Consider the following 11,291-nt stretch of genomic DNA (forward strand, 5'->3'; position numbering starts at 1 on the left):
GTGTGTCAGTAAGGACACTAGGTGTCACAATTGCACTCTTGATGGCAGCGGACTTGCGATTGTGCGGCACTCACTTTCCAACGACAAGTGAGCTAAGCCAATTTGTTCTTACGTCGCCTACGGGCAAGCGATGTATGCTCGAGCCTCTGGCCTCGGTTTAAGAAGAAGGTTTTAGAAAACGAAGGCAGAGAGAGATTTTGAAAGAGACGTTATATATGCAAGCAAGAAAGTAACAACAACGGCTCACAGTATATAACTATTGGTAGGGAGAAGTTGACAACTAGTCATACCCCCTGTAGTACATTCTGAGGCATTTCATGTCTGGTAGGCCTAGACATGATTTTTTCGAAACGTCATATTCCTTAGAAATACAAAAGTAAAACACTAGAACATGGAAAGACATAAAGGGTTTGGCTTGTCATGGGCATTCGGCCATGGACAACACGCCTTGGACGAGCATGACCGTGACACTAGGTCCCCTTGAGATCCCACACCGGTTTGAGAGGGGAACAAAACATTTCTTATAAGAGTGTGGCAACCTCTCCCTAGTAGACGCATTTTAAAACCGTTAGATTGACGACGATACGTAACGGATATCAACAAAAAGCTCAAGAACTTAAGTCTATGAATACGTCAATATAGAAGTATCGATGAAAATGGAGATGGGTCGATGAATTGTTCTTGCATGGACCAACCCTAGCTAACCCTATTCATTCCTTTTGTTCATTGCCAATCACTTTATTTTTTGAAACCCAAAAATAAAGGGGTGAGATTGATTAATTATATAAAGTTGGGTGAGACCACATAAATGATTAAAATGCTATCTAAGAAATGAACAACAAAATGAGTATGTTTTATTAAGTGTAAGCATCCCATCATCCCTTCATTCCTCATTAATCATTTGTTTCCACTTTTACATACTCTTCTTTCTAGCTAGCTACCACTAAATTAATATCGAACTCTTTGACGGGTTTGTTTTTACGTTTTTACGTTTTTGAAAAAACGAGTCGATATATACAATATGTGTTGTTATTAGCTCGTACTGTATTAGGTTAAACTATAAGTTTAATCCTCGTGTTCTGATACTGTCATGTCCTTTTAGTCAGTGCAGTCTAAAAAGGTTTTTTTTTTTTTTTTTTTTTTTAGTTTAACATGTTGGGTTGGATTAACTTCTCGTTTTAGAGTACACATCTTAACCAATTGAGCTATGTTCAAGTTGACTGTGACATCCTACCTTGGTTAGAGAGAGGAACGAAACATTTCTTATAAGAGTGTGAAAACCTCTCCCTAACGAACACTTTTGAGAACAGTGAGGCTGAAGGTGATATGTAACGGGCCAAAGTGTACAATTTCATTTTTTGTTCGAACATGTAGAGTTGGATTATTCTCGTGCTTTGGTTGAGTCTATTTGGTCAATCTTCAGTTACAATTCTAACAATCATTGTCTGAGTCATTTCTTTTCTCTTCGGTCAATATGTCGGGTTGGATTAACCTCTTGATCAACAATATACGTTTTAACTAGTTGAGCTATGTACGGGTTGACCATAAATTATTGTCACTAAGAATATTATATGAATATTTCACACGTGTCAAGTGGAGATCGGAGATTTACATCACAATCAAAATGAATTACTATTGTGCCCTCAAAGTCAACACATTCTCAAAGGCCAAAAGAGAGAACTTATTTACAAAACAATATACAAATATTTCTTTTAATCAACAATAATTGCTATTGTGCCCTCCCCCCTATAGATTTCTTGTAGATTTGGGACAACTTTGGATACCCTTCTTTTTCTTTTCATACACTTTACAAAAAATAATATAACATAATTACGATCTCGTTTTAAAAAACATGGTTGGAGGGATGCTACCTCTTGTTGGTCCCGAGGGATGGAGGAGGCTAGGTTAGCTAAAAGGTGGTTATCGGTTCAAGAACTTAAGACCCTTGCTTTTTTTTAGGGTAAGAAGAGGTAGAGAAAATAGCTCAAGCGAATGTCTCGAGGGACGGAGGAGGCTAGGTTAGTTGAAAGATGGTTAGCGGTTTAAGGACTCAAGACCCCTGATTTTTCAGGGTAAGAAGAGGTAGAGAAAATAGCTTGAGCCAATGTCCCGAGGGACAGAGGAGGCTAGGTTAGCTAAAAGATGGTTATTAGTTCAAGGACTCAAGACCCCTGCTTTTTTAGGGTAAGAAGAGGTAGAGAAAATAGCTCGAGACAATGTCTCGAGGAACAGAGGGTTAGCCGAAAGAAGGTTATCGGTTCAAAGACTCAAGAACCATGTTCTTTTCAGGGTAACAAGAGGTAGAGAAAGTACTTCGAGCTAATGTTCGAGAGCGTACGTTGCAACATGTTTAGTGTAATAGATATTTCACCTAACATCTGAAAATACCCATTGACTCTTTTGAGCATAGTTCAACTTCAATAGAGTTAAATTTTTAATACTCGGGTTTTCTTGAAAAAGCCGTATAGTTTTTGGTCTCCCAACATCGATACTTTTGCGGTAGTATCTCAAATGGTCGAGATAGTAATATCTCAAAGTGGCTAGTCAAACAATGTTTGATTAAGTTGATATAGTGCTATTCACGTGAACGGTTTTTTGTTCTAAAAAGTCTCAAACCCAAATCGATATCGATACCAACAAATGAAATCGAGCGTCGATCTTTTGATATCCCATAGATGATCTTAGGATCTCGCAACAATAAATTCAAATAAAGTGTGGGACATGAAGAACTTTTCAAAAATTTTTACATTAATTAAAACAAAATAAAAAGAGGGAATTATATGGGAATAGAAAGCAAAGCATGCATGGGAAAAAGAAGATAAAATAATAATAATAATAAATAAATAACTAAATAACTTTTTAATGTTTAAATAATAAAAACAAATCTAATTGAAAATCTAAAATAAATCATATAAAAAAAAGTGGAAAATATTTATGAGAATAAATAAATAAAGTGGTGGGGAAGTAGACATAAGGTAGGTGAATGGTCAAACCAAGGATAGAGAGAGAATGTTGGGCACATCAATTTTTATTTATTTATATATATATATTAATAATAATATGATATATTTCTTTTTTTTAATGCCCATTTTCTCGATATTTTTTAATAATTTTTTTCTTTTTCAGATGCTTGTTGATAATTAGTTGAAGTAGAGAAATGTTCGAGAAATGCACCGTCACAAAATAGAGTCGTTTTGAGGCATTAGTCTCTATGTATTTAGGGGTGTCAATTATTTTGCGTTTGGTTTTTCGATCTCCATTTTGCAATAAATATTTTAACAGTAATTTTTTATTTGTTTATTTTTAAATTTGTATAAAATTATTATTATTATTATTATTTAATTATAATATTTTAATTAAATAGGACATTGTAAATTTTACTTTTTAAAAAAACTGTAAAAAATTTAAATATTTAGCAACAAAATTTCAACCTTGGTAAAAAATCTAACCTCTAAACTAATTATTTAAAAAATAATAATAATAATAAAAAAAATGAAAATGGTAGTTAAGAACTGAGGACTGACTGAGCAGGTCAGGTGGGGACCACCTTCCTTTGGCTCCCTTTCATATTACTCATCTCATCCCTTATTGTGGGCCCCACTCAGAATATTCTCTTCTGTCCCCCTTCTCTTCTTCCCATTCGCCGTTTTCAACTTTTATTTATTTATTTATTTTTAATTTGCTGAAAAGTACACATATCCAAAATAATTTAACTTCCTACCCTACATTTTTAACGAAATTACATCATAAACTTTAATAAATATTTAACTCAACATATTAATTTTTTACAAGAAAAAATATAATAATTATTTTAAAAAAATCATAAAATGCGTATTGGATATTAAATTTGTGGGATTTTAGATTATTAAAAAATAAATATTACTTATTATTTTAAAGAGTTATAATTGTCAATTTTATTTTTATTAAAATTAGTTATTTTTGGAGGATATATATATATATATATATATCATATCAAAATAATAAATAATTTAATTTTAGAATAATGGAATAAATAGTGAATTATTATCGTAAAAACACAATCTAGTTTAATAATTAATTAGATAATATATTAGTTAAAAGAATAATTATATAAATTTTTTTTATAAAGAAATATAATTTAAGATGGTTCATTAAGATTTACAATAAATTAGAAAAGTTATAACTAATTAATATGTCATTACTACAAGTAATGAGGTTTATAATAATTTCTTAATTAAATTTTATAAATTTGAAAACCCCAACATTATGAACATTGATTTTAGGTTAAATATGAAATAATTAATCATTAAAAATTTTAATTCATCCCATTTATTGCAATATTTTTTTTTATATAATATATTTATTAAACAATCAAAATGTAATCTTTTTTTTAAATTTCAAAAATGAAAATTTAATATTTAAATAAATATTTATCGTCGTTAAAATCTTTTAAATCTTGATAAAAATGTTTTAATGACGTGAAAATATTTATTAAATTATATAAATAACATAATTATTTAAAAATTGGAGTAAAAGTTTTTTTTTTAATTTTTTTTAAATTTTAAATAATTGTGTTTAGAAAAAGTGAATAATAATAGTGAATCAAAAGTGACTTTTAGAAGACAGATGATATCTATTGTCCAAAATTTGTCTGTTTTTTTTTTTTTTTACTGAAAAAAAAAAGTGGAGACAACCGGCACCGGCTATAGCCGGTAAAAAGAGGGGGAAAGGAAAAAAGAGCGAGAAAAAAGTGGGGGAAAGAAGGGCGCATTTGAGGACAAATTTAGGCGAACATATCAAATGCGAAAGATCTGTGTGTTTCCTTTGCTCCTCCATTTTCATTCCCTCTTTTTGTCCTTTCAACGCTTACAAAATCACAGAATCCTGATGCCCATTTCGTGTTTCTCTTGATATAAAGCTGTTGTTCATCCCTTTTCATGTTGCTTTTGTTCATCCATTTCTGTTTGAAGTGCTCTGCTTAGCTGAGCTGCTGCTTTGTTTTTGGTTTTTGGTTGTTCTTTGGAGTTTGGATTTGGGTTTTTGTTGGTGGGTTTGAATCTGTATGAACTTGTTTCAACTCTGTTGATTTTGGATTCATTTGTTGGTGTTTTTAATCCAATGGGTGAAACAGAGTTGGGTTTGGTTCTTAATCGCATTTGCAGCGGTAATCGATGGTCTTATGGTGTTTTTTGGAGCTTTGATCGAAGAAACTCCATGTAAGATGCTTACCCATTTCATATTTTCTTGTTTCTTGAAGAATTTCTTCTGTTTTTGTGTTGTTCTTGTGGTTTTGCTTTCATTTTCTTGTTTAAGAATATGAATCAAATATTAAATAGATGAGATTACACGTCCAATCTATCCATAGTAGACTCGTTTTAAAATGTTTGAGAGGAAGCCCGAAAGGAAAAGCCTAAAGAGGACAATATCTGTTAGGGGTGGGCTTGAGTTGTTTCAAATGGTATTAGAGCTAGACATTGGGTGATGTGCCAACGAGGAGGATGAGCCTCGAAGGGGGTGGACACGAAGCTTTGTGCCAGTAAGGACGTTGGACCTTAAAAGGGGGTGGATCAGGGGGGGTCCCACATTGATTGAAGAAGGGAACGAGTGCCAACAAGGACGCTGGGCCCTAAAAGAGGGTGGATTATGAGATCTCACCTCGGTTGGGGAGGAGAACGAAACATTCTTTATAAGGGTGTGGAAACCTCTCTTTAGCATACGTGTTTTAAAAACCATGAGGAGAAACCTGAAAGGGAAAGTGTAAAGAGGTGGTGGGCTTGAGTCGTTTCAAATGATATTAGAGCCAGACACGGGGCGATGTGCCAACGAGGAGTATGAGCCCCAAAGGGGGAGGACACGAGGCGGTGTGCCAGTAAGGATACTGGGTCTCGAAAGGGGCGGATTGAGTGGGTCCCACATTGATTGGAGAAGGGAATGAGTGCTAGCAAGGATGCTGGGCCTCGAAAGGGGTAGATTATGAGATCCCACATCAGTTGAGGAGGAGCACGAAGCATTCTTTATAAGAGTGTGGAAACCTCCCCTAACAGACACGTTTTAAAAACCTTGAGGGATCCCGAAAGGAAAAATCCATAGAGGACAATATTTGGTAGCGGTGGGTTGAACGTTTCAAAAGATATATTGTGTTTCAATTTCTAAAGTTTTAACACTTCCTTTCAATGCAAGTAGACTAACAAGTTTATGGTATGAATATGACTTTCGTTCTTATGTTCAAACTTTTGTGATATCATTTCGTTTCTAATTAATATCAACGATCGTTTGTTGGTTCGAATATACTATCAATCATCAACTTCGATTCGTTCTTGGGTCGAGTGGTGATGTTACAACACTATGCTTACCATAGGCTATGTTGTTGGTATGCATATAGGTTGTTGACTTTGGAAGATTTTTGGTATGAAGAGCAAGTGGGGCTGGTGGCCACAAATATGCTTCAACAAGTTCACATGCTTGGTGAAGGGTAAGCTGTCTGTTCTTCATTATATTATATTTTGTTTGAGTTCAATCCTTTCGTTATGTCATATGTTTGTGTTTTTTTGTTTCTTAACTCAATATATGGTCTGTTCTCAGAGTCATTGGCACAGCTGCTTTCACTGGAAAGCACAGATGGGTTTTTTCAGATGCTTACGTTGGCGTATGGAGTTCCGCTATGTTTCAGGTACTCGTTTGTTTCCGTTTATTCTATCGAGTTCAATGGTGGGGTGGGGATTTGAACATCTGAACTCTTGGCCAGGATATATATCTTAACCAATTGAGCTATGTTCGAGTTGACCCGTATGTTCTTGGTCATTAATTACGTCTTGATCTCCGACATCTGATGACATCTCTTATTGCAGGATAATTTGGAGTTTGAACAGCAATTCTTCTGTGGGATAAAGGTATGCCGGTTGGTTTCTTGTCGAAGTTTTACGAAACAATATTTGTGAGATTCTACGTTGTTTGGAGAGGGGAACGAAACATTCTGTATAAGAGTGTGGAAACCTCTCCCTAATAGGCGCGTTTTAAAATTGTGAGGCTGATGACGATACGTAACGGGCCAAAGTGGATAATATCTGTTAGTGGTGGGCTTGGGCTGTTAAGAATGGTATAAGAGCTAGGCATTGGGCAGTGTGCCAACGAGGACGCTCGGCCTCCAAGGAGGGTGGATTGTGAGATCCCACATTGGTTGGAGAGGGGAACGAAACATTCTTTATAAGAGTGTGGAAACCTCTCTTTAACAGACGCATTTGAAAACCGTGAGGCTGACGGCGATACGTAACGAGTTAAAACGGACAATATCTGTTAGCCATGGGTTTGAGCTGTTACAAATGGTATCAGAGCCAGACACCGGGCAGTGTGCCAACGAGGATGTTGGGCCTCCAAGGAGGGTGGATTGTGAGATCTCACATTGGTTGGAGAGGAAAACAAAACATCCTTTATAAGAGTGTGGAAACCTCTCCCTAACATACACGTTTTAAAACCGTGAGACTGATGACAATACGTAACAGGGCAAACTGGGCAATATCTGTTAGTGGTGGGCTTGGCCGTTACAACATTATTTCGTTACCGTGCTTGCTTTGTGTTTCTACTTTGATTAACTCGTTCGTTTTAGCTGATGTGATCGTGTCGATTGCAGACTGTTGCAGTAATTCCCGTTCAACCGTATGGAGTTCTACAACTCGGCTCTACTCATAAGGTTACATATAATCCTCTTGTGAATCATCGATGCTTCGAATTCTGTTTATTTAGCTCGACCGGGATTGAATAGTTCGTTCTTTTTGCTGCAGATCTCGGAAAGTTTGGAGTTTTTGGCAGACACAAAGAAGTCGTTGTGTCGAGTACATGAGGAAACTACTCCGGTGGCTTCGAGCACCGATATCTGTCACGTTAACGAGCTTTTCACGTCCATCGTCTCGTCTACAAATTCTGATGACTGGAGTCTCAGTGCCATGCATACAAACTTCTCAGGGAAATCATATGCTTCAACTGATAAACAACCGGTCTACGATACGTCGTGCTTCAGTAAAAGTAGCGAGAATTCCGTGTTAACTTCATCCGAGCCACTGCCAACATCCGATGTTCGAGAACAAGATGCTCAATATCCAAGTTACTCAGATGCTAATATGCTCGAATCTTGTAGAAACGAAACGGAATATGGAAACAATAGCACGATATTCACGTCCGTCTCGAGTGGAATAGGTTCTCTCCCTATCGACAATGTTGAACCGTCGTCTCAGTTACTTCCCATGAATGAAGGTGAACTTATAGACAGCATAACGAGCCTACCCGACTTCTGTGATGAGCGTCTTACCGAGGATTTTATCATCAATCTTCCGAACATCTCGTCCGTGGATGATCTATTTCAATGGTTTGATTCTTCACCAGAGATCGGAACCGATGGAGTAACTACAGCATTGAACCATAGCCTTCCGACTGGAGTTTCGACACTGTCATCTAATTTAGTTGAAGCTCGTAAGTTCGAAGACGATCCGAGCAAAACGTCGGTTGTTTCCGCTCAAAGTCTAATAACTAATGGACAAGATATGCAGGATACAAAAGATAGACTCTTTGATAGTTTGGGGTTAGCTACAGGATGTCCAGTGGTCAAAACTTGGGATAACATAGTAACCGAAGCTCATGGCAGCTACTCGAGCGGCTGCAACAGTATGTCGACGTGCACGTCGAAGTTAGCCACGGGGTCATTGGATCTCCCCCGCAAGAGATTATTCTGGGAGTTGGGAATTGAAGAACTTTTGGATGGTCTAAGTAACACTAGCTCTGCTACTAAATCAAGTATTGAGAATCATCAAACGATTGCCTCGAAAAGGTCGAAAATCGAAAGATCGTCACTCGACCGTTGCATCGACGTGAATCTGACACAACCGTTGTGCACGGTTGACAGTTTCCCGAGTACGAACGAAGCTGTACCGAAGTCACAAGTAAGTTCATGGATCGACGACAGCTATAGCATCAATATTGGAGGCTCCATCTTAGAACCATCCCATAAGAGTGAAGAGGCTGCTAAGACTTTTAAGAAAAGGGCTAGACCGGGTGAGAGTAACCGTCCGAGACCGAAAGATCGACAACAGATCCAAGATCGTATCAAAGAGTTACGAGGAATTATCCCGAGTGGTGCAAAGGTACAAATCTAGTTCACGTCGAATCGTTAATAATGCCTTGTTATTGCAGCATTTGACATGTATGTTTTTGATCGATGAAACAGTGTAGCATCGACTCGTTGTTGGATCGAACGATCAAATACATGCTTTTCTTACAAAGCGTGACGAAATACGCCGATAAGCTTAAAGAAACTAACGAACCAAAGGTCAGTATTTAATTCTCGTCCCTCGTTATTTTCTTACTAGTTCACACCTAACTAATTTTTCAAATTACAGTTGATTGACCAAGAGAACGGAGTGGGTATAAGTGACAAATGTACGACGGAGAGAGGAGGTGGCGGGGTTACCTGGGCGTTCAAAATGGGATCGACGCCAATGGTTTGCCCAGTTATAGTCGAAGACCTTAGCTCACCAGGCCAAATGCTAATAGAGGTTAGGAGATCAAGTGTTATATGTTCGGTCGTCGAAACCTCTTTTTGACGTGATTCTATTGTTCTTTGTTTAGATGCTATGCGAGGAAAGAGGGTTCTTTCTCGAGATAGCCGAGATGATTCGTAGCTATGGATTGACGATTTTGAAAGGGGTGATGGAAGTTCGAGAGGAGAAGATATGGGCTCAGTTTGTGGTCGAGGTGAAGCTAAATGTAAGAAACCGAGACCGAATATGATTTGTAGTATTATGTTCGATGACTGATTAACTTGTGTTGTTGCAGGCTAACCGGAGCGTTACAAGGATAAACGTGTTCGTATCGCTTATGGAGCTTCTGCAACAAGCAAACATTGGGGGAGCTGAGATAGCTAATGAGTCAAGTAATGTTCCTATAATGGATAGCTTTGACAAGGCCATAACACAAAGTGGATATGCATATATGAAGAGTAGGTAGCATTTTCAAAGATCAAAATTGATCTTTTTGGTTTAATAATTGAAGTAGAATTAGAGTGTTTCCAAGCATGTTCTTTGTATAGAAAAGAGGATATTTAAATGGATTGTGTTCGAGATTGTTTGTTTGTTAATTCTATAACTAATAATAGGTTTTCGGCAAGAACAGTGACGTTCTACGTCGGTTGGAGAAGGGAATGGAATATTTATTATAAGGGTGTAGAAACTTCTACCTAGTAGATGCGTTTTAAAATCGTGAGACTAATAGCGATGTGTAACCGAATACAACATACAATATCTACTGGAAGTGGTCTCGAATTGTTACAGTTGGTATTAGAGATAGATACTGTGCAATGTGCTAACGAGGATGCTGGGCTCCCAAGGGGTGGATTGTAACAGCTCAGCCCACTGAGTGATGTGCTAATGAGGACACTAGACTCCCAAGGGGTGGATTGTAACAACTAAGCCCACTGCTAGCAGATATTGTCCTATTTGTACTTCCTTTTCTTGGATTTTCTTTCAAGGTTTTTAAAATGTGTTTGGTGGCAGTAAGAGGTTTCCACCCCTTGTAAAGAAGGTTTCGTTCCCCTCTCCAACTAATAAGAGATTTCGCAATCTAGAATTGTGAAACAAATCATTTTTTAGAAGGGTCTAAAAATCTCTTCCTAAACAGATGCTTTTTAAAACTTTGAAAGGAAACTTGGAAGAAAAAAGTCCAAAAAAGACAATATCTACTAGCGGTGGACGGGCTTGGGCGGTTACATGGATTGTGAGATCCTACGTCGATTTGAGAGGGGAGCCCGGAAGGAAAAGCCCAAAAAAGACAATATATACAGCGGTGGACTGAGCTTGGGCTGTTACATGGATTGTGAGATTCTACGTCGGTTTGAGAGGGGAGCTCAGAAGGAAAAACCCAAAAAATACAATATTTGCTAGCAGTGGACTGGGCTTGGGCTGTTACATGGATTGTGAGATCCTACGTCGGTTTGAGAGGGGAGCCCGGAAGGAAAAGCCCAAAAAAGACAATATCTGCTAGCTGTGGACTAGGCTTGGGCTGTTACATGGATTGTGAGATCCTATGTCGGTTTGAGAGAGGAACGATGCATTTCTTATAAGGGTGTGAAAATCTCTTTCTAGTAGAAGCGTTTTAAAATTGTGAGGTTGATACGATATGTAACGGGCTAAAACTTGAGAGGGGAACGATGCATTTCTTATAAGGGTGTGGAAATCTCTTTCTAATAGACATGTTTTAAAACCGTGAGACTGACACGATATGTAACGGGCTAAAACAGACAAAAAAAAAAAAAAAAAAAAAAAAATTTT

The 11,291-nt window shown here is 37.3% G+C and overlaps 1 protein-coding gene across 1 annotated transcript; it reads left to right on the forward strand.

The window, feature by feature from the left end:
- Positions 1–4,781: 4,781 nt before the first annotated feature.
- LOC111443530 (transcription factor EMB1444-like) lies at positions 4,782–10,128 on the forward strand. The gene is made up of 10 exons (XM_023081381.1): positions 4,782–5,195; positions 6,362–6,451; positions 6,562–6,649; positions 6,828–6,869; positions 7,607–7,666; positions 7,758–9,110; positions 9,194–9,295; positions 9,366–9,521; positions 9,595–9,732; positions 9,802–10,128. Exons 1-10 carry the CDS (start codon positions 5,098–5,100, stop codon positions 9,970–9,972), a joined length of 2,298 nt encoding a protein of 765 aa, XP_022937149.1. The 5' UTR covers positions 4,782–5,097; the 3' UTR covers positions 9,973–10,128.
- Positions 10,129–11,291: the final 1,163 nt, after the last annotated feature.

This window comes from Cucurbita moschata, unplaced genomic scaffold, assembly GCF_002738365.1.
Source record: "Cucurbita moschata cultivar Rifu unplaced genomic scaffold, Cmos_1.0 Cmo_Scf00001, whole genome shotgun sequence".
NCBI classification, from domain to species: Eukaryota; Viridiplantae; Streptophyta; class Magnoliopsida; order Cucurbitales; family Cucurbitaceae; genus Cucurbita; species Cucurbita moschata.